This window comes from Amphibalanus amphitrite, unplaced genomic scaffold, assembly GCF_019059575.1.
Source record: "Amphibalanus amphitrite isolate SeventyFive unplaced genomic scaffold, NRLGWU_Aamphi_draft 000215F_arrow, whole genome shotgun sequence".
Lineage (NCBI taxonomy): Eukaryota > Metazoa > Arthropoda > Thecostraca > Balanomorpha > Balanidae > Amphibalanus > Amphibalanus amphitrite.
This window is the reverse complement of record NW_024881710.1, coordinates 188495-211952: the sequence shown is the minus strand read 5'-3', so window position 1 is coordinate 211952 and position 23458 is coordinate 188495. Positions and strand designations below refer to the sequence as shown.

The 23458-nt window shown below is 48.2% G+C and overlaps 1 protein-coding gene across 3 annotated transcripts; it reads left to right on the top strand.

Moving 5' to 3' along the window:
• Positions 1 to 5351: 5351 nt before the first annotated feature.
• Positions 5352 to 21818, top strand: LOC122385347. 3 transcript variants are annotated; one of them, XM_043373559.1, is made up of 6 exons: positions 5352 to 5711; positions 16807 to 16972; positions 17481 to 17588; positions 18998 to 19109; positions 20181 to 20337; positions 21018 to 21818. In XM_043373559.1, exons 1-6 carry the CDS (start codon positions 5677 to 5679, stop codon positions 21400 to 21402), a joined length of 963 nt encoding a protein of 320 aa, XP_043229494.1. In that variant the 5' UTR covers positions 5352 to 5676; the 3' UTR covers positions 21403 to 21818. The 3 variants fall into 3 exon arrangements, with proteins under 3 accessions (XP_043229494.1, XP_043229495.1, XP_043229496.1); XM_043373560.1 differs by lacking the exon at positions 5352 to 5711 and adding an exon at positions 5808 to 5924; XM_043373561.1 differs by lacking the exon at positions 5352 to 5711 and adding an exon at positions 15788 to 15806.
• Positions 21819 to 23458: the final 1640 nt, after the last annotated feature.

Below are 23458 nucleotides of genomic sequence, written 5' to 3'. Positions count from 1 at the left end.
ATCGGTGCACACATCATTATACACACAGACACACACAGACATACGAACACATATCATTGACCTTGACCTAGCTTGACCTGAAATGACCTCAGCAGCAAAAATCTGGTCGGGTAGTGTGACAAAGAGGTTCTAGTTGGCTTGGCACCAGAAAACGGCATCGTCATCGGTAAATGATAAGCAGCGCACTTGATATCCAACGGTGACCCAAAACAGCAACATTTTTTAGTTTGACCTGACCTGGAAGGTCAATGACTGACCTGAGAAGGTTAAACTGGGTATCATTGGATTCGTCTCTTCCCAAAGAATCTTTTTGGTCTTTACCGCGAAGCTCTATCTCCAACAGGAACGAAATGGCGCGGGGGTGGCACCCCCCCCCCCCCCATGTGCGTTCTAGGATGGGAAAATGGCATGTGCGGGCGAGGGTTAACCCTCGCCGGCACAGGCCATTTTGCGTCCTTCGACGGCACAAGGGTACGATCCCCCCCCCCCTCGCATTTGGCCCCTGATCGAGCTAGAGCTTCGCGGAAAAAACGAGCGTGCTGCCTGTCACGAGAGGAAGCCGATGATACCCAATTTTAAGGTCATATGTCATCGGGTGACCTTCCAGGTCAGGTCAATGACGAGAAAACCGGGAAAATCGGGACCTGTTAGAAAGTCGTAAAGTGTGGCTGTTATGTGGTTTTCCGGGGTGCTGATCACGAATATCGTGTTAGTTTTGATCAGGGATGATGTCTTCAAGCATTTAGACCAGGTCGGGTCAGGTCAGGTCAGGTCCACCGGTAGGGGTTGTGACGGGTATTCGTAATACGTGTCAACCGCCTCTGACAGCTTCGTAACTTGTTACGAAGGCACCAAAACTACTTCGTTAATATTCAAATGGTTGCTAAATTCGAATTCAGCTCCAAAAACTAGCCTATAAACATGTAAAACTCGAAAAAGTGAACCGAGGTCACCCGAGGTCACCAAAGGTCAATGACCTGACCTGACCTTCAGGTGACCTTGACACCCACCCTTATGTATGGGAGCAACATCAAATCACATGTTTGAACGTTTGAAACCACGAAAAGCTTGCAAACGCGCGGCTAATGCGAGCCGACATACGCCGAATCGCGATTCCGGCCAAACATGGTCTCGGAAAAGAGGTCACAGGTCAAAGGTCATTTAGGTCAGGGTCATGAAATTTTCAGAGTAGGTGTAAAATTGATCAATGCGAGGGTACTGAACGTTTCGTCGCGATCGGCCGCTTTTTACGCGAGTTATTCGCGAAAAACCTTAGGGGGGTTTGCATCAACACCCCCCCCCCCCCTGTGCCGGCGACTGGCGAGGGTTAACATTAGTGTGCTACCCCTTCACATTGACCCACCAGACAGTGATAAACCTACTTATCCGTGTTGGGCGTTTCATTGAGTTTTTTTTGTGTTTGTGGGGGGGGGGGGGAGGGCAAACACGAGCTAGGTCGCTGGCCAGCTGTCATTTTAAATTTTATAACTTGCTACTCGGCGCTCTCTGGGCCTTAGCTGTTTCACGGCACGCCGCTTCACTTCGCTTCAGTGCGCTTCACTGAAGCGGTGAGGTAAACGGAACTTCCGATGCTAAGGTATGACCTCATCACAAAACGCCAGCGTGCTGCAGTATATTGCTTTCAGTATTGCTTCGCAATGAAATATGTCGCGGAATACAAACATAAAATGTAGCGGCCATATTTCTGATTTCAATGCGAAACAATACTGCAAGCAATACCTATAATACAGCGCGCTGGCGTTTAGTGATGACGTCTTACCTTAGCATCGGAGGTTCCGTTTAACTCGCCGCTTCAGTGAAGCGCGCTGAAGCGGAGTGAAGCGGCGTGCCGTGAAACAGGGCCTTGCTCTGAAAATCACAAAACCCTGTCTTTTCCCGTAGCCATGAACACTGAACAGTTATTGAACGAATTATTTAATATTTCTCGTTAAATCCATGTACCTAAGATTCCTAACAAAAACGTATTGCGGAGAAGGTAATTTTGTGAGAAGTTCACGTTTTGACTGGGGGGGGGGGGGGGGGCAAATGTTGGCCACTGGGGGGGGGGGAATCCGCTCCACTGGGGAGGCAATTGCCCCCCCCCCCCCAGTTAACATGTTAGACGAGGCCCTGCCCTTAGAAACTGAGGCCTCTCTCAAAAATCCGTGGCGCCGCCCCTGCTCAAAATGATCAGCAAAGAAAATAAACCTTTTTATAAAAGAGATTACTTTCAATATTTTGATATAGGAAGAACTATTAACCTGCGCCCCACTGGGGGGAGAGGCTATTCATAGCCCCCCCCCCCTGCAGATTTTCTGCAATAACTTCTAAACCGCTTGACGTATCGACGCCAAACTTTCAGTATCCTTCGGCCTCATCAATTTGACACCTTGTGTCAAAATTTGAACTTCGTATCCATCATAGGTCGGCCGGAAATGACGTCAGAGTGACGTCATGTTCGGCCGATTTCGACGCAAAACATTGAACCACGGGAATCGCTCTCAAGAGCTCAGTTTTTGAGCTAGATCCAATTTTTCTCTGCATTAGAGGACTCAGAATGGACTGCGCTATCAAACTGCTATCTCGAATTTTCGAAGTTTTGAAAATTTTGAAAATTATTAATATTAAAATTCAAAATTTGTATTTTTATCTTTTTTTCAAAAAGTATTTGACTTTTCGAATAAACCGGAATATATATGATAGAACATATGCTTATGACTTACCTACTCTAGCAAGTTTCAGCCAGATATCTTCAAAAATGGCCAAGTTATACGCATTAGGTATAGCAAAAACCTTGCAATTTTAAGATTTTCAAATCAAATTTTCAGTACGAATTTGACATCGTACACCAATATAAATAGCACCATCGTGTTCCTAAGCTCAAACTGCATCCGATAGATATCTGACTTGTAAGACGGCAGCCAGAGCCCAAAATGTGGTCAAGCTAAACATCGATAACTTTTACTTTGACCTGACCTGTGACGTCATCGGTGACCTCGAGTTTAATGAAACTAGGTTAGGCTCGACAGTTTTTCTGGGACTATCAGATGCCGTTTGAATTTTGACGACCGGCCCAGTACATAGTTTCGGAGTTAGGAGGGGGCTATGAATAGCCCCCCCCCCACAGTAGGGCGCGTTATACACAGATCCCAGTGGGGCGCTGAATAAAAGGAAATGACCCCTGCAAGGCACACGCCACACATTCCTCAGCAAGGCACCTTTTTTTTGGACGAGAATTAGTGCATATACATAGGGTAATCGTTGGGCCGTAATCGAGCTCCTGATTTGTGCTTTTGTCAACTCAAGCTACGGAACTGCTATTCCAGTTCAAAACCCCATGTCAAAACTAAAGTGAACTATTTCCTTTAAGGGTCTAGTCCCTTTAACTCCCATAACGCTGTTGGCATTGTGTGCTCCATTATTCGATGTTGGCTATTTATCGGCCAGCCGTCTCTCGCGCGAGAGAGGGCTCTCGCGCCGAGACTCGAGAGGTTTCTTATTTAGATGGCTGGTTGGCGGGTACATGTCAACAATTTTGAGACGAATGACTTCGGAGTGGGGGCCTCAACCATACGTTTCATTGAATAGGTATGAATTCAGAAACTTTGGGAAACAAAACTCTGATAATCAGGGCTGCGGAGTCGGAGTCGGAGTTGGAGTCGGTCGGAGTCGACAGTTCTGCTCGGAGTCGGAGTCGGAGTCGGAGTCGCCAAAATCTTACCGACTCCGACTCCGGAGTCGGAGTTAACGCTGCATGTCTCAACGTCATGCACTGCACCTGTCTAATTGACGATACTGCGCTCGAAATGAGATTTTGTCGAAAAAAGACCATGCTGCTGTTTTGGACGAACGTTTTCAGCGAAAGAAGCAGAAGACTGTGAATTCCTCAGAACCTGCTTTTTAATTCTGCATGTTATCTGTAACGCATATTTGCAACGCAAAGCCTTGGAAGGCGCAAGGGATTGTTTCAGGCAAGATAAAAACGTCTCCGTTATGAACTTCAATATCATGATATGGATTTTAACCCTCGCCGGCCGGGGGGGGGGGGCGGGTGCCGCCCCCCCCCATAGGGTTTTTCCGCGATAGCTCCGAACACGCTGGCGATAGAGAGCTGAAACTTGGCATACCTGACCTTTGATTCAAGCCGAATCTTTTGACACCAACCGCATTTTTGGGTCAGGTCAGGTCATTGACCTATGACGTCATAAGTGAACCTCTGCACGGTCTTCAGATGTCGCAAATTCGCAACGCCCTCACTGCCAGAGGAGATGTCACAGGGAAATGAAACTTGCAGGATCTAGTATCCATTATGAGTCTCACAACTTGTATATCTCGGATTTTTCCTAAAGGTCATATGAGGTCAGGTCATTTTCGTGACCTCACCATTATAAGTCAATGGGGAAAAATTCAAACTGCTATTCTGGCGCCGGGAACGATCTCCCACTATCTCAATCACACAGAATCGTGATTTGATGCACTCCTTGCAAGGTAAGATGCGTCACTTTTGCAATGTTGACCTTGCGTGACGTCATTTATGACGTCATCAAGGTCATATTAGTTTTTCGTCAATAACTCTTGATCAAATTGAGCTAGCGAGTCAGGGAAGCCACCAATGGACTCAGTAAGACCTGCCGAATCGAATGATATGCGACATGACCCCTTTCGACCAACTTCGTGACCTTAGGGTGCTGACCTGACCTTGACCTGAGGTCAACACCCCAAGTTGACCTGACCCGAACAAAAAGTATATCATTCGACGCGCCTGAGCGAGGCGAACACGATGCTGCCAAAATCGCGGCTCTGCGGCCGTTTTTTTTGCGAAGTTATTCACCAAAAACTGAACCGTACCTTGGGGCACTTGACCTGACCTCAGAGGTCACCGGTTGACCTAGGACCTTAAAATCGGGTACCAATCTCTGCGTCTCGTAACGGCACACACGCTCGTTTTTTTCCGCGACGCGCTAGCTCCACCAGGGGCGAAACGGCGAGGGGGGGTCGTACCCGCCCCCCCCCCTCGGCCGGCGCGTATGTAGAAATTTAAACCAATAGGTCCGGCGAGGGTTAATAGAACCATCCGGAGTCGGAGTCGGAGTTGGAGTAGGAGTCGGAGTCGATTTTTCAAGCCGGAGTCGGAGTCGGAGTCGGAGTCACCCTAAAATCCATCGACTCTGCAGCCCTGCTGATAATACCCATGTACCTACCTTTAAAAAAAAAACGTTTTCCGGTGGGAGGATATAAATCGTAATTTAAAGGATAATAAATGATAATTGATATTAATTGTAAAAAGACTGACATTTTCAGAAACTTCCCCTCAGAGGCGCACGGGGCTGTCAGGTCCCGACCCTGGGGGGTGAAGGATGTTCCTTATACCCCGGTGAAGGCCGCTGAAGTACGGCGCCCGCCGCGCTCCGGTCTGGTGGTCGCCGCGGTACGCTCTCTGCGCTCTCCGGTCGGGCTCAGTGAGCACAGACCGCCGCCGGCGGACACGGACGCGGTGTCAGAGACCGTACGAGCGGTGCCTCGCAAACGCTGCAAGAGAGGACCGGTCGCCTGGCCGCGGCGTGGAGGGTGCGGGGGCCGCGTGTGTGCGTCAACTCAAACACGGAGCAGACAGCGGTTCGGTGACCGCGCTGTGAATTGTTTTTTATTATCCAGTGTACTGCGCGGTCTTTCAAGATGTCCAACGATGAGTTTGGAATATACAACTTCAAGTAAGTGACAGATATGGTGGTTGAGTAAGGCATGCTGGTCAGTTGTTTATGTGGGCTGGCCGATGTAGTTTCTGGTTCTGCCTGGCGGGCCGGCCTCCAGTGACTGATCTATTTCGCGGTGATGCGGGTTGAGGTGTGTGATGGCGGTCATGTGGCAATGTGGGGCAAAACAATACTAATAACTGAGAATCAGTGACGTAAAGCCGAACAAAGGTGCGTACCCAGAATTTCGCTCCGGGGGGGGGGGGGGGAGGGGGAGAGTGATCTGAGTCCCGAGTCTTTGTGCTGCCCCCACCCCCACCCCCATCCCCCACCCCCTGCGCCGTTTGCAGGTCAACTCCGCCTCTCGCCATGCCCCGGTCCGATTGTTTCATGCATTCCATCGAAGGTAATGCCCTGCCGTAGATTGCATATGTATATTGGACTTCCCCGGCTCGCCTCCCCTCGTGTCTCGCGCCATTCCACGACAATTAACGCAACACGGAGAGGCCACAGGCGCGGGACTTCTTCACCTATGAATTGATTCACAGAAGACCTTGAGAAGTCACCACCGTTCCGTCGTTTCCATCCTCTCAAAACATTCCAATGCTCCGCCTCTACGCCTCAACCCCCTGTTCCGAGCTGGACGGGCAACTTTATCGCATGCGGGAACGCCCGTAAGAGCACGCCCGTAGCCGGGTGCGGTGCTGGTCGGGGGCTGATCGCCGTCGACCTGTCCTCTGAACGGGCTCAGCTCCGGCGACTCACCACTCACCAGGGTGCTCGCCCAGACCAATGTCTCTCCCTAATTCCTATGTATGTATGTATTTGTATGTATGTATTTACGATTGCATGGGCGATCCGCACATGGCGTGGCGACTGGCGATTATTCCTAGCATCCTTCCGACCCTGAAATGAATGGTCAGGCCCCTTCAGGTCATCAGACGGAAGGGGCCTGACTCAACAAAACAAACAAACAAGCTTGAATAAGTAAGTAGATGGTGGAGATGCCAAATTTGGCCGGGTGGCGGCTGGTGTAACCCCGCAACAACTTACACTCCGGACTCCAGCGCATTTTTGGGCAACCCAAGATTAGATAATGGTATAAGGAAGACGGGGGGGGGGGCATCGTCCACCCATCTGGCTCATCTGGCTCAAGACCATTGCTAATCAACTGAATTGTCTCTTGATTGGCTGCAGCGACGCGGCCTGGGCGTGCACGTGGGGAAGCTGGCCCACTGAGCGTGTATGAATACTTTTACTGATGGGAATTATATTTTTGTAATTCGCTCGGAATATACCGCAGCATTGCCATTTTCCTTCTTCGATCGAAAATGGTAAAAACATTTAACTGTACTTAGCGTCAAATATCACATTGATTATGCACCCCATTTAGTTACATATTAGACTTACAGTGCATGCGTAAACCGAGGTCACGTTTGGTGCATTCGCTAGATAACCCGTCGTGAAAACGGCTAGTTTCTATTAAAAAAAAAAAAATCAGGGAGCCGCAAATTTAGGGTTCAGGGAACAAAAATGTAAAAAATGGCAGATATAATTATTTACGGAACTTCTATATGCGTGGATTTCGATGACCGTCCGTCTGGCCAAACTTCAGATTTTGTACATATTTTAGGAAAAGCCTCTCAATGAATATCGCATGCCCAGTAGTCAGTACCCACAGGTATTTCGTTTTTTACCGAGTTCTTCCATTGAAATGCTCGAATGTTTGCTAAACATTACCTTTAAATAAACAGTTTACCCACACGACTATTTGACTTCAGGCCAACTTTATAATCTGGCTTGAAAAAGCCGTCTGCAAAGCATACCTACAGCACAATAAATTCGGTGCGCATCTTTCGATTCGTTTTGTTGAGCTGCAGATACCATAAGGTGTTTTCACACAGATGTAGCTGCCAAAGGTTACTATTTTAAATGTTTCCATGACCTTTCATGACATAACTCAACCCGTGGTGTACATAATATGGAACCATGAGTTTAACTTTCATATTGAGTTCTCAATTGCCACATGCTTCATGATGTTTGCAAGCGTTTAATTGACTCATTTCATAAAACATAAGGGATCTGCATTTTCTCACATTGATCATGCAGATTCCGCATATGTAGGTCGCTAAAAATGGTAACAAACATCAGAAATCCGTGATGTGTTTCATACATCTCGTCATTCTTATCAACAATTGAAGCTTCGGAGATTTCGGAGAAGAATGCCAGTCGGAGAAGCTTGGCTGAGCTTCCTGTTGAAGTTTGAGCCGCGGTCATTGGCCAGTTTTGTTTGGTTTGCTGGCGCTCACTGCCGCACCCTGCACTGACTCGGGGCGCCGAATGTCTATTGTTTGACGGAGGGCGGAAGTGACGGCGAAGCATGAGCTCGCTTGGTGTAACGTGTGTATTGTGCGGCTTACGTACGCATAGTTGATACAATTAATAAAAGCCCATTCATGCAATGGTGTAATCACTGAGCACGGATGATGCTTAATACCCCCCCCTCCCCCTGCCCTAAATATTAGACGAAAGTCTTGAACAATGTGGAGCAGTCCGCTGTGCATGCACCAATTAGTTCTACTAGTAGTCCCAACAAGGTAGAAAACAGATGTAGGGGAGACCGGGGAGAAGTGGGCCATTATTTTGACAACAACTTTGAAAATTCGTAAAAAATATAATATTTAAGATTTAAGTAAAATGATTGCATTTGCTGGTAAACGGTTTATTTCTCCTTCATTCTTTACTGTTTTATGCGTGTTTCTTCGCGTGTTACTTCTCAAATTTGAATTTTAGGAAAAGCTGAAAATGGGGTGAACTGGGACACGTCCAGGAGAAGTGGGACAGATGATGGGGAAAACTGGGACTGACCAAGAAATGCGATTTAAATGGAATACAACTAAAATTTCGTGAACCATCACGAAGAAGAAGGTGTTTTAAAAATTGACACTTTAAGAGATCACCTCGATTATCTTTAATTTGAACTACACTGACAGCACTGAGTATCCTGGAAAATATTCCCATGCATTTGCATGCAGGAGAACTGGGACATGGTTAAGGCACATTGTCCTAGTTCTCCCCAAGTCGTCATTTTTTATTTCAACTGTCTTCCACACAAAAAGTATAATAGATACATTAAAAAATGTTTCTGCATAACTAAGATGACTTCACTGACATCCGAAGGTGAACGGTCTGAACAGTTCACATCGCTGAATAAACGGCAAATTGAGTTAGAGTGCAATGCCCAAAAAACGCATTTTAGACCCCAACTCAATATCTCAGAGACAGGCAACCGGAAAAGGGAACCGCTTGGTTGTGACGTGCCCCGACTAAATTCATGAGAAAATATGCAAAAACGAAATTGTTTGTCCAATTGGTCATCCAGATATTGTAGGTGTCCCACTTCTCCAACGTCCCAGTTATCCCCACTCTCCTTGTTGAGCTCCAAATACAGTTTTTTTACATGGCAATGTGTGGCAATTACATGGCAAGTGTAGTTATCGTTCAAAAAATGTGTCAAACCCGGCGTAGGCGAACTGAGCGCTGAGAACACACAAAAGGGTGGCTATTAATCACCAGCACCAACCGCATCAACAAAACAATGGTGTCAAACGTTTCGATGGAGAACATCGAAACGTCGGTCGCAGCTTGCCGAAACGGAAGCACATCCAGCTACTTGACAAGGAATGTCTATTGAAATCCCAAACATGTTTGAAGTTCACCGAATATACCCTGGAAAAGAACCAAAGGATCACTCCTGACCAAACGATCCTTACTTCCGAGGATCGACTGAATGGGTTCTTGCCGAACAGGTCATTTTCACGCCATCTCCGTAGTGTCCAACGATCCGGTTTTGGGAAGTGTCTCACGAATGATCGTGTCGTGGTCTTTTTGTGGCGACGATCTGTTCATCATGTTGAACAGAAGAATAAGCTGGACGAATGCGCGGGCCTGGGGTGATACATAGAGTGTCCCCTTTTCCCACAATATAGTCACATACGTCCCGGAAGCTGAATTTAACTCATTACGCCTTTATTGGACCAGGAAGTATATGTAGGGGAGAGTGGGGTAAGATGCCCAGAGTGGGAAAGACGCCCCACCCCCTCTAGCGGCGAAACAAAGAATCGGACCTGGAAATTAATGTTCTTAGCGTAAAGCGGAAGCCTGCCTTGTTAATTGCACACAAATTTGCGAAGCTCAGTTGGGCAACGGTGGGCTGGTGATTGCATGTTTTTTATTTGCTGCTTTCAAAAAATATTTTAGTGTCAAAACATTGTAAATATCAAAGAAGGTAGATAATTTTTGCGTCCCTTGCTATAGTCGTGGTACATTAACATGCGTGTACTGTTTCCCAAACAGTTTGTTTCAGGGTGTAGTTTTATGGCTAACAAATTGTACTGATTTAATGTTGCTTCGGTACCTTGGGGTGAGATACCCCCTGTCCTGATGGGGAAAGACGCCCCCCTAAATCCGTAGGCTGTCCTTCAAGCAGCCCGTCAAATCATTTATTACATACTTGTGATGAGAGACAAATGCCGATCTGGGACTATTGAGAGTCCAGTACGGTCGGGTGCTCCCCATGCCGGTCTCTCGGCCCACACAGCGACTTTTTGGGCGGCATCTGATTCTGAGAGCCCTCACGACGGCCTCTGTAGGCCCCATTACTGGCTCCAGGGCCCCTCACGACATCCTTTGAGGGCTCCCACGTTGGCTCCACGGGCCGCGCTGGCATCTGAGGTCCAGAGCCTATTTTAAGGGAATTTGACTGGGGGGGGGGGCAACCTGGAAAATTGTCTCTAATAGGTAATCCATCAACCCTCGCCCGCATTGGTATTTTCCAGCTGCGAACGTATATGGGGGGGGGGGGGGGGGGTCCGTTGGACCTTCCCCCTTGCCGTTTCGACCCTGCTCGAGCTAGAGCTTCGTGGAAAAAACGACCGTGTTGCCCGTGATGAAAGGAAGCCGATGATACCCAATTTTAACACTCGCCGACCCTCTCCGACACAGGGGGGGTTGATGCAACCCCCCTAAGGTTTTTTCGCGAATAACTCGCGTAAAAAGCTGCCGATTGCAACGAAACTTTCAGTACCCTCGCATTTATCAATTTTACACCTACCCTGAAAATTTCATGACCCTGACCCAAATGACCTTTGACCTGTGACCTACTTTCCGAGACCATGTTTGGCCGGAATCACGATTCGGCGTATGTCGACTCGCATTAGCCGCGCTTTTGCAAGCTTTTCGTGCTTTCAAACGTTCAAACATGTGATTTGATGTTGCTCCCATGCATTAGGGTGGATGTCAAGGTCACCTGAAGGTCAGGTCAGGTCAGTGACCTTTGATGACCTCGGTTCACTTTTTCGAGTTTTACATGTTTCTAGGCCAGTTTTTGGAGCTGAATTCGAATTTAGCAACCCGATGAACATTTACGAAGCCTAGTTTTAGTGCCTTTGTAACATGTTACGAAGCTGTCAGAGGCGGTTGACACCTACTAGGAATACCCGGCAGGACCCCTACTGGTTGACCTGACCTGACCTGACCCGACCTGGACTAAATGCATGAAGACATCATCTGTGATCAAAACTCACATGATATCATTCGGATCAGCACCCCGAAAAACCCCATAGCAGCCACACTTTACGACGTTCTAACAGGTCCCGATTTTCCCGATTTTCGGGTCATTGACCTGACCTGGAAGGTCACCCGATGACCTAGGACATTAAAATTGGATATCATCGGCTTCCTCTCGTGACGGGCAGCACGCTCGTTTTTTCCGCGAAGCTCTAGCTCGATCAGGGGCCAAACGCGAGGGGGTCGTACCAACCCCCCCCCCCCTTGTGCCGTCGAAGGACGCAAAATGGCCTGTGCCGGCGAGTGTTAAGGTCCTAGGTCGTCATCACTTGACCTTCCAGGTCAGGTCAATGACCCAAAAGTCGGGAAAATCGAGACCTGTTAGAGCATCGTAAAGGGTGGCTGCTATGTTTTTTCGGGGTGATAATCACGAATATCATGTTAGTTATGATTATAGATGTTGTCTTCATGCATTTAGGCCAGGTCGGGTCAGGTCAGGTCAGGTCAACCAGTAAGGGTTTTGCCGGGTGTTCGTAGTAGGTGGCAACCGCCTCTGACAGCCTCGTAACATGTTACGAAGGCACCAAAACTACTTCGCAAACGGTCAAATGGTTGCTAAATTCGAATTTAGCTCCAAAAACTAGCCTAGAATCTTGTAGAACTCGGAAAGGTGAACCGAGGTCATCAAAGGTAAATGACCTGACCTGACCTTCCGGTGACCTTGACACCCACCCTAATGCATGGGAGCAACATCATATCCCATGTTTGAACGTTTGAAACCACGAAAAGACTGCAAACGAGCGGCTAATGCGAGGCGACATGCGCCGAATCGCAATCCCGGCCAAACATGGTGCCATGGTGCTAGGCCGCCGGTGCATCTGAAAGAACTGTGGGTGCCCCTGACAAGCCTGAAGTTCCAACGACAGGCCCGTGGTGCCCCTGACAGGCCCATGATGCCCTTGCGAGGCCGTTGGTGTCCCTGCTAGGCCGGTGGTGCCTCTGCTAGGCCGCTGGTGCCCCTGGGCCCTGAGAGGACTGTGGTGCTCCTGACAAGCCTGGAGTGTCCCCGACAGGCACGTGGTGCCACTTACAGGCCCAAGATATCCCTGCGAGGCCGGTGGTGCCCCTGCCAGGCATGTGGTGTCCCTGCTAGGCCTCTGGTTCCCCTGACAGGCCTGTGGTGTCCCTTGGCCCTGACAAGCTTGAGGTGCCCCCGACAGGCCCGTGGTGTCGCTGACAGGTCCGTGGTGCCCTTGCTAGGCCTGTGGTGCCTCTGGCAGGCCTGTGGTGCCCCTGGCGGGCCTGTGGTGGTATCCCTGACAGGCCCAAGGTGGCGCCCCTGCGAGGCCGGTGGGGCCTCTGGCAGGTCTGTGGTGCCCCTGGCAGACCTATGGTGCTCTTCCTAGGTCGATGGTGCTCCCAACAGGTCTGTGGTGCCCCTGACAGGCCGGTGGTGCCCCAGGCAGGCCTGTGGTGCCCCCGGGCCAAAGGGGGCGGGGGTCATAACCCATATGACCCACCATTGGATCCACCACTGGTCATTACTTGCAGACTGACTCATTTGATATCCATTGCAAAACAAGTCACAGTTGTATGTTTGTCACCGTGTTCCTTTATGCCCATTTTTATAGTGGGCACATCTCGACGACTGGGGGGGGGGGCAATTCTGTTGAGTGCGGGGGCATTTGCCCCCCCAGTTAACATGTTAAAATAGGCCCTGCTGAGGTCCCCACGATGGGCTCCAGGGCCCTCAAGCATCATGAAGACCTATAAGGGCCCCACAGTGGTATCCGAACGCCACCACGGAGGCTTGTTTGGCCGCGCTGAACTATGATGGCCCTAACGATGACCTCTGAAGCCCCTTACGACTACTTTTGAGGGCCCTTACGATGACGTTTGGTGTCTACTGCAGGCTCGAAGGGACTACTGATTCGTTCAGGCGATTCACGTGCCCATTTATGTCACTTATAGTGCAGGGGGGCATCTTCCCCAACGCCAGGGGGCGTCTTTCCCACTATGTGGGGTAAGATGCCCCCTTTCACTTCTTCAGGAAAATGCTTAATATCAAAAAAGTTATCATATCTCAGGCACGAAAGTGTGATATTTTTGGAGCAAAATGATGTCGGCTTCCGTTGAAACTCCAAGTTTTTGCTTTCCGATCGTCATTTTCGAATAATATATGACATAGTAAAACCCTGGGCATCTTTCCCCACTCTCCCCTAATTGTACCACGGTTGGGCCAGTCAAGTGGCAAGGGTAAGCAACTAGCGGACTTCCTGAACGCCCCGCTGAACTGCCGAAGCAGCGGGTCCTGAACAGTCTTGTCGAATCAGCTGCGCTGACAGGCCTGAAATTAGGTCTCTACCGTACGGGCCAACCCACCCGAAACGGGAGCTGCTGACTCGCCCGGCGCATCCGGTAGCTCGGCGCGTCATCATGTCGCCTTTCAGCCGGCTCGGATTACAGGGAAGAAGTAAGGATAAGGTAGATGCGTCACACTAGATACGATGAGCAAGTTGATAGATGGGCAAAAGATCAAGACCGTCACCAGAAATGTTTTTTTTTTTAATATAGCCACATATGGTTGCATCAACTTACGTTCTTTTATCTTAATGTCCGCACGAACGTATAGCGTAGTTATCGTTGACGAATCTGTTTTAATTAAATAGTTAAGTCGATGGCTTTCAGGTGGTGGGTCTAGCTGTAGCTATTTTAATCATATGGGAAATTGGGGTACCTATAGATTAGCGGACCACCGTGGCAAAGCAAACCACTCGCCCTGGTATTATAAGTTGTTGTGTTATATTAGCCGTTTTCACGACGGGCTATCCGGCGAGTGCACCTAATTTGACCAAATCTGCACCTAATCTCTTTTACAGCAAATATCTTTATTTTATGAATTTATTTCAGTATTTTTATCGATGATACTCTGACAATATGACAAAGCAGGCGTATAAGCCATTAGTGCAACCCTAGCTGATAGCTAGGTACTAAGAGACACACTGAACCTAATTTGACCAAAACTGTACCTAATCTGCACCAAATGTGCACCAAATGTGTACCAGATGGCCGTCGTGAAAACGGCTATTATATACTGTTGTGCGTATTATAAGTAGCGTCATTTATTTTTAAGATAGCCATTAGAAGTGCTTCCCATCTGCGTATTTCCACTGTAGCGGCAGCCTGATCCGGGTGAGTTCCTTCGCTCTAGAGCAAAAAAGTGCGTTTTTTAGTTTCCTTTCTAATTTCAGTGTTACAAAAATGTCATCATAAGTACCGTAAAGTGGGGCTATTTGACAGTATTTAAAATCGCTATAAAATGAAGATCGTTTGATTTTATGTGATATTTTTGCTCAGGAAGGTGTGGAATCGAGCAGTAAATCGCCTGAGCAAAAATTAAGCATAAATTTCAAACGAGTTTTATTTTATAACAATTTTAAATACTGTCTCAAATAGCCCCACCTTACGGTACCATGTTTCATTGTTTATGCTTCTATCTTCATGAACGTATGTACTTGGGAAATGCATTTGTATGGCTGTAATTGCGTCCTTAAAGCAGCAATCGTTATTTGCCGCATAGGTATTGTCTGCAATGCGTGATCAAACGAGAAATTTGAAAATGGGGTAAAGTGGTCCAGGCGGGCTAGCATTATTCTGGCGAAATGGGGCAAAGTGAACCAACAGTGGTTCACTTTGCCCCGCGATTTTTTTTAAATCAAAAACGTGTCTCGTTTTATTTACGGTAAATTTCGTCACTTTATATCAGACACAGACAAAAGTCATAGACATTTACTTGGAGATCCATGCGGCCAATTAATTAAGCGCAGGCTTAGGACATTTCTAAGCTACTCCGCTTGACCCTATACCGTCCCTTACATTTTGCTTCAAGGATATCACGCATTTGCGGTTGCTATGTTTAAAATGGATATTCGGTAGCAGGAAGTTTGACTGCAGAATGGTGTGCCGTTTCTCACAGGCAATCAGTTGCCTGGAATGGTAGGCTGTGCCGCATGGCACGGGCTGAATAACGCAGCGGCAGCTCGTTTCTTTGACCCCACGATCTGCATAAACACTAGGTAAATGGCACAATATATAGCGCTCCAATCAATTGATAGATTGTGAAAGGTGAAACATATTGTCCTCAGTCGACTGCTAGTCAGCTTACATAGCAGTTTCTTGAGTTGTAGTTATTTAACACGATGACGCACAAAACTATTCGATTGCACTAAAAATTATGTTGCTTTGTAGTAGACCCGTTTACCGCTCAGCTCTAAGAAATATGCAGCAATGTCAGTGTACTGAGTTAATGAGCGAGGCCGGCGCGGTGGTTTACCGTCTGAGCGCCGGTGGGGCTCTGCAGGACGTCGGTCCAGTGAAGCGCCGCGCCGCGCCGGCAGGACGCCAGGCAGGCCCGGCCGGCAGGCCGCCGTTGTATGTATATAGAGCCGGTCGGCCGTGCCACATCGCAGCTGCAGCTCATCTATCTAGATTGCCGGCGCTGCTTTACACATTCCCCACCGCTCTGACTGCGATGTGATGCTTTGTGTAGCCCGGGGTGCAAATTTCCCAAGTGTAAACAGCTGCTCGTGGGATTGGACTCGTCAGCCAATCAGAGCCTAGCTGTTCGTGGTCATAACGTGTGACGTCATGCAGAGGGGCGGAGCAACATCAACTAGAGGTTTACTGTTTGTCGACAGGGCACTATGACGGCGATAGGCACGTCTTTCATTGGTCTTTTTGATCTGCGCGACCAGTGGCGGATCCAGGGGGGGGGGCAAAATGGGCATTTGCCCCTCCCAAACGGCATAATTTTAACATTACGCCTATGGACGAGGCATGGAAAGAATCGATAAATTGTTATGGTTTGCCCCCCCCCCAAAAAAAAAACTCTGAGCTGGATCCGCCTCTGTGCGCGACCAACGCCACATCATCCTCGATCATATTTCGCAGTTCCCAGTCGATGGTTACTCGACTCCACAATCGCTGGGGTCAGTTTTATAGCAGCATATTCCTCCGGGTACGCCGTGGTGACCGTTTGAGGAGCCTGATGACCTGTCCCACCGGGGTAGGCACGCCTTATATGAACGGAACAGAATGAGTCGCTGTGGCTCACTGGCTGGGTAGTCTAATCAGCACAAAGATTGCTCTTTCCCACGGTCCTGTCAATCATCAATGACATGGCGTCTCTAAAGTCTCTGTCAATGTCTTGGTCTATGTCTTGAATCACGATTCACGCGGCCCTGAAATTATCACCCTAAATAAACCATGAGGGTCACTTCAAAGTAGGTACAGCATAGTTGTTTTTCAAACAATAATTTGAACTTCCCGCGAACTCGAATAATCGATTGAATACCGCGTCATGTTCAAAGAGAACGGATGAAGAAAATGTGTCTGTAGATTATTATTTACCGTTGTGTAACCACCATACCTAATGAATAGTAGACGTGTGGACAGGGTTCACGGGGCCCGGGGGTAGATGCTAAATTTGTGTCATGAACTCACTGTTCAGAACCAACCTTTGTCGACTGAAATTTGTGTTCCACAGCTTCAAGAAGAACATGACGGCGGCTGTGGAGCGCTGCTCCGAGCACCACAAGAACGCCACGCTGCCGTACTACCAGTGTCTGTGCTCGGGACTGACCAGCGACTCGTTCGCCTACACACGGTACAAGTACTATTTCTGCAAGCGAGCCGCGGACCTGGAGAAAGAGGTATAGTCATCAATTTTGGATATGCTTGATCAAACTAATGCGTATTACCTGCTGTGGGCATTTAGGTACACTTTTTATTTGTATGCTGTGACCGACGAGAAAAACGAAGCTGTGTGAAATTTCAGTCAAATATATTTGGGGATTGTTGAAATATTCATGAAAACTAGTGTGGGAATTACATCACCTGATTCACATCACGATTAAGTTTTAATGACGATGATTTAACTTGTTCTAATGAAAGGCATCGTGCCGTGCTTGTGCACTTGCCCCTACGGCATTAGTTCATTTCGACAGGTCTTTGCAGCGGAATTTTTCATGCAATTAAACGCTGGATATGCTGGGCAAGTGATAATGATAAAATGACGCCAGCCCCATCTACGAACGCTCCTTAGTTCTTACATAGGTACGGGATTATGAACGCGTGTGCAGGTTATGGATACATTACAGTGTTTGAACGTTTGTGCAACCTGCAATTTTGTACGTAACACTGATCTGTTCCCTCCCGCAGGAGTCCGCACAACACATGAAGGAGGCTGGTGAAACGGTTGGCATAATTCTTGGTGTTTGTGTTCTCCTTTTCCTGCTAATTTTCATCTACAGAAAATTTAAAGTGCAGGTGAGCTTATTTTATGTTACTTATCGTGATACGGTCTTTGAAGTGGCGATGACTCATTGGTTTAACACTTAGTGCCACGGTTTTGCTTATAACACCATCAAAGGACATCGTGTATTCGAGACGTGCATTTTCATTTTAGTTAAGTCGCAACGGTCAACGCTCAGAATCGCTTTGTGCTGTTTCTTCCGAAACATATCCCTGCTTTTCTGCGAGACGCTGTCTTATAAAATGCCTCCACTTCCAGGGCCTCGTTTCATAAAGCGAGTTCGTAGCTTACGCCGGTTTTTGGTCTTGTATTGCAAGTGCATATGAAACGATAAATTTATCTCCCCTTCTCCCTTCTGTTCTTGCTTGCAAGATAAATAAATTCATCGATTCAAACTAACGTCATCGCTTCACTTGCACTTGCAATACAAGACCAAAAACCGCCGTAAGTTACGGACTCGCTTTATGAAACGAGGCCCAGGACGCGCAATACAAGTACAGCTGTAAAGAAGTGAAGTCAGCGACTTTTGACAGTGTTTCTGCCGGCCGCCGATAACAACGAGAAAAGCGCTTGGTTAAAAACTTACTATAGGTACCTACCTACGCACACACGACGCTCATAGGCGGCGGAACGGGGGGAACTTCGTGCCCCCGATTTTGACATTTTAAAATTGGCCCTATGGGCGTTGCATGGAGAGAATGGGACCAAAAGTCGGCAGTACCCCCCCCCCCCCCTTAATTGAAGGTGTTCCGCCGCCTTTGACGACACTGGCAGGCTAGGAGAGTATCAGCAGCTGTTTCGTAACAAATCCTTACTATAGTCCCAGAACGGCCTCTTGATTACTTGGTTGTGATCTTTATGTTGATCAGTTATCAAATGACATTAAGTAATGATCAAGTAAAGAATAACAAATAATATTATCTATTTATCCTTATTTTTGCGATGTTTATAGTAGTTACCTGTCTCACTCTCCTTACATTGCTTGGGATTGAATATCTATAACTAGAAGGAATGGCTATAACTAGATTGCATCACGAGCACTGCGTGGAAGACTTGCGGACCGCGGGCTAATGCACTAGGTATATCATCCTGCAATGGTGTTCTCTGTGTTGTGATCCTAGCCTTAATGCCATGAGAACGTCGCCAGGTCGCTTGCTTGCTTCAGTCGTCAGTACCTCTTGATTTAATGTTTGTTATGATGTGCTTATATGTTCGCATTGTTAATAACTCTTATGCTGTGTTATGCTGTGCGGCCGGCGTTTTCCCTTACCACTCAGCTATTTTTATGTTTTCACTATGGTTTTACTGTTTGTGTCGAAAGCAATTATTTTTTCCAGCCTATGTTCTTTCAATGTGGCTATAATGTCCAATCAGCTCTTAATGGTTGTGACTGCAGGCATGTGCCGGTTTACATCTGTTACAGATCAGTCGATGCTTAAATTCAATGTTCTCCAGCATTGGCATGCGTCAACACTATGAGGCCTGCACCAGAATGTTTTGTGTCTGCTGCCAGAAACATCCCAAATCACGACTGGGTATGTACAGCTCTATTCCCAATCCATAATTATTCAGTGACCCCTAATAGATCGTATCGATTTTCTACAGATGGCCGATCTGAGTAAACACAAGCTCGTGTTCTACTCCTAATTAACTCAGAGCTTCGATGGAATAACGAGCGTTTTGACTGCAAGACACAATGGTTGGTACACAATTTTGACGTCTGAGATCAGACCAAGTGTTAACCTGCGAGTTAGGGTAACTTCAAAAATTCGTTTGTTGATTAAAGAGTTGGGGTGAATAAAGTTGGCACATTTGGTCGTATAGCGACTTTGTTAACACCGTATGCATTTGTCATGTTCAGACGCGTGGAATAATAACTTTTTTGCGCGGAAGTTCATTTTGAGAGTTCACTAAGGTCAAGTAAGGCAGGTGTATTTCGATCATGCCAGGTTGTGACTAGATAACAAACGACAGTGTCAAATGTTTAAACTTATAATTGTGTGTGAGAATCGACCGAATTCAGCGACTTTAGTGTTGAAGATCCAGGCTTGGGTCAGCGACTGGAATAACTAAAATCAAGGCCAGTCTGGAGCGGTATTTCATGTATGCTGGTTGTTGGCTATGTAGGTTTACATGATCTTGATGCGAGACAGAGGGAAAATGGCCGCTATCCGTCTTTGACTTTGGTCCCTGTTTGACACTGACCTGTTCCGCTGTTTGTCGCTGGCCCGGGCTGCTGTTTGTCGCTGACCTGTTCCGCCATTTGTCGCTGACCCGAGCCGCTGTTTGTCGCTGACCTATTCCGCTGTTTGTCGCAGACCCGGGCCACTGTTTGTCGCTGACCCGGGCCACTGTTTGCCACTGACCCGGGCCGCTGTTTGTCGCTGGCCCGAGCCGCTGTTTGTCGCTGACCTGTTTGGCGGTTTGTCGCTGACCTGTTCCGCCATTTGTCGCTGACCCGTGCTCGCTGACCCGTGCCACTGTTTGTCGCTGACCCGAGCCGCCGTTTGCCGCTGACCTGTTTGGCGGTTTGTCGCTGACCTGTTCCGCCATTTGTCGCTGACCCGTGCCACTGCTTGTCGCTGACCCGGGCTGCCCTCCCACAGACGAGCTGCCGCCCAATCAGAACCTCTCGGGCCGCCCGGCGGGCCGGTGCGGCAACTTCTGCTACAGCAATACGTTCCTCGGCTTCATGGAATTCATCTGCGACTGCGATTGCTTTCGCACGAGGCGTGCACCCAAGTACATGATGCCGATTTTCGGGTATGTAACTATCTACGAGATTATCAACACAAAGGCGTGGCAGACCTACTTAGCAAGTGACAGCCGCTTGCATTGCACAGGCATAGCCGCTGCATTTGCAGCACTCCCTACCTCCTTGAGTTCCATCCAGACACTCTGCGTCTTCGTTGTTGTGACCCGATTCTTTCACGTTTCTTCCTCTCCATGGGATCCTATTTCCTCATTTTGTTCAATTTGACCGGTTTAAGTTTTCAGGGATTCGTGCTTAAGTCTGTTTAGTTAATTGCTTCTTATTGCAGAAATTTGAAGTTTGCACGACAAACAGAGCTTGTTGCTCAAGCCTCAACCCGTATCGTTCGATCGGGAATACATACCTATGGGTTATCGAGTCGAGATAGTTTGGAGGCCAAAATTTAGCGTTCAACTTGCCGTGGCTGCTCCCATCAACTGCCACTATCCCAGTCAGTCAGAGAGCCGGAGGTCCAAGCTTCTACCAACTGATATACGGGACGGACTCGATCTAGAATTTTGATACAAAATGTGTGACATGCGTGATTTCATACATGTTAGCTGCAGACAGAGAGCCGAGATAATGTAGTTGGTAAATGCGCTCTTGGTGCTGGCCGGTCCCATTATGCGTCCCTCCCTGCATCTAGAGCTGACTGGCGGTGCCCAGCTGACCAGTTTGCTGACCTTTTCAGGAAAGCCAAGCCGCGGTCGCCGAGCGAAGGGACCGATGACGGCGGCGAGGACGGCTCCGGCGACCGGCTGCACGAGCCGATCGAGATGCAGCCGCCGCGCAGGATGCGCTCGGTGCGCAAGGCGCCGCCGCCGCCTCCAGTCGCCGCTAGCGCGCCCTCTCTGCCGGACACACCCGGCTTCGACCCGGAACAGAGGGGCACGGGCACGGGCAAACGGCGCGCCCCGGTGCCCCCGGCGGTGCGCCAGCCGTACAGCGCGCCGCCGCCCCAGTACGAGCAGCTGCAGTTCGCGCAGCCGGCGCCGGCCGGCAGCTCGCACCAGTTCACCGCCGAGCTGAACCAGGCGATGGCCGGCCGCCGCTGGCCGTCAGAGAGCGACATCTGAACGGGCTCCGGCGCGGCCGCACGCGCAGCTAGGTCGGCTTTAGCACGCCCGACACGAATCTCTAGTGGGGCAGACGGTGGCTGTTAAGGCCACTACTCTGAAGAAAGGAGCTTTTCTCTTCGTTTTATATTCATCAACAATAGGCGTGCCTATATGATATAGGAGTTGACTGCGAACTGTGACTGATTTATTTACTCTGTGACTGACAGTGATCTGATTTTTACAAGCGGCCTGCTCATCAGACGCCGGGCACACGGCTATATTTTGAACGGCTGCTCAACGGGCGCTGTGATCGATGTCGAAATCGGCTCGATATTTGCAGATGTGCGGGGTCCGGTGTGGCAGCAAGACTGCCGTGGCAGTTTTGTCTTATTGTGGAGAGGAGACTGGTTAATAAAAAATGTGAATGAGTGAAAGGGACGAGTTATATCGGCGCTATTTTCTCTCTACGACTAGGAACGATGTGTCTCACGCGTGGCAAACAGCAGCATGACGCAATGCTCAAAGGCTCCAGCATAGATAACAAAAATCATGTTATTTATGAATTGTGAATTATGAGTTCATGTTATCTAAGGCATAACTTAAAACCCGCGCCCCGGTGGGGCTCCTGCATGCCATATGTGTGGGAGGAGGGGTGGGATGGGGGGGGGGTTGAACGCTCCTATCGAACTCGCGGCTCTGCTGGGGCTCCTTGACCCTGAATCGGTGTCGGAGCCGATGGAAAGCCCGGAGTCGGAGTCTGATGTGAAGTCAGTTAAAAGCTGCTACCACTCCGAAACTCTGACTTTTAACATTATTTCTGAAGATTGCCCAAATATTTCACCAAAGGCCTGTAGAGGGCAAGAACTGCCAAAACTCACGTTTTGTTTGCGGAAACAGTTAACCCGCGACGTGATGATGGCCTGAACTTTCCGCCGAGTGCTGGGGGGGGGGCGTACGCCCCCCCGTCTAACTCGGCTCCTGGGCCACGTAGCGACACGCGGTAAGCGGCAATAGAAAGAGCGTCAAAAATAAGGAAGAAAACACTTGGGTCATTTTTAACCCGCGCCCCGTGGGGGGGGGGGGTGAAACCCCTGTTCTTTTCCGTCCATATCTCCTAAACGGCTGGAGATATCGCCACCAAACTTTCAGGACCCCTCCGGGCATTAATTTTACACATTGTGACCAAAAATGTTTCCAGAGGCCAAAAATAACGTCAGAATGACGTCATGTTCTGCCATTTTTGACCGAAAAAAGACCTTCGCGAGAAGAACTGTCAAGCCTACAGCTTTGCAGATACAGAAAAATGATAAAAAACATTATAGGTGTAGAATTGACAGGGCTTCAAAACGGCTATCTCGGATTTTTGAAATTTTTGAGTTTTGACCCCCAAAAATCAAAAACGCAATTTTTTGGATATATTAGACACAAAATCCAAAAAGCTTTTTGAGTAAAAAAAAAACGATTATATATGTTAGTACCTACCGTCTTTTATCTACATACCAAATTTCAGATCGATATCTCGTTTTTGGCTAAGTTATAGCGAAAAACTGTTCAAAAATGATGACGTCAAATTTTCAAACTCAAATTTTGTCAATTCTAGACCCCGTAGGGCAAAACAAAGACCACCATTGGACTCCCCGTGACGAGCTGCATCGAATCGATACCCATTTTATGCAAAAATATCAACTTTGAAATTTGACCTTATTTGACCTGACCTTCACCTGACCTTCACCAAAACGTGACCTAAGCTGGTCCCAAAGGCTGCCTGACCCACATGATCGCATTTGTCATGTAAAATGAACCATAAATCATGTATCACCCGACACAATTCACATTGTGACCCCCCAGTGACCTGACCTCTGTGACCTGACCTGGTATCAGTGACCTCAGATAGCGAAGTATGTGTTTGTCGAACAATGAACCATCGATGGTTTTCAATAACTTACCAATTTACTCGATTTCACAACACTTTTCTTGAAATGCCTGTGAATGGTGAAAATCCGACCTTTGACCTGACCTGTGACGTCATCGGTTTAACCTAGGTCAATGAAATTTGGTCACAAGGTAGTTCCTT

Coding starts and splice junctions, on each gene's coding strand:
- LOC122385347 (XM_043373559.1), top strand. CDS start 5,677: ATGTCCAACGATGAGTTTGGAATATACAACTTCAA. Junction 17,589..18,997: donor ACAGAAAATTTAAAGTGCAG/GTGAGCTTATTT, acceptor CATCTGTTACAG/ATCAGTCGATGCTTAAATTC. Junction 19,110..20,180: donor ACATCCCAAATCACGACTGG/GTATGTACAGCT, acceptor GCCCTCCCACAG/ACGAGCTGCCGCCCAATCAG.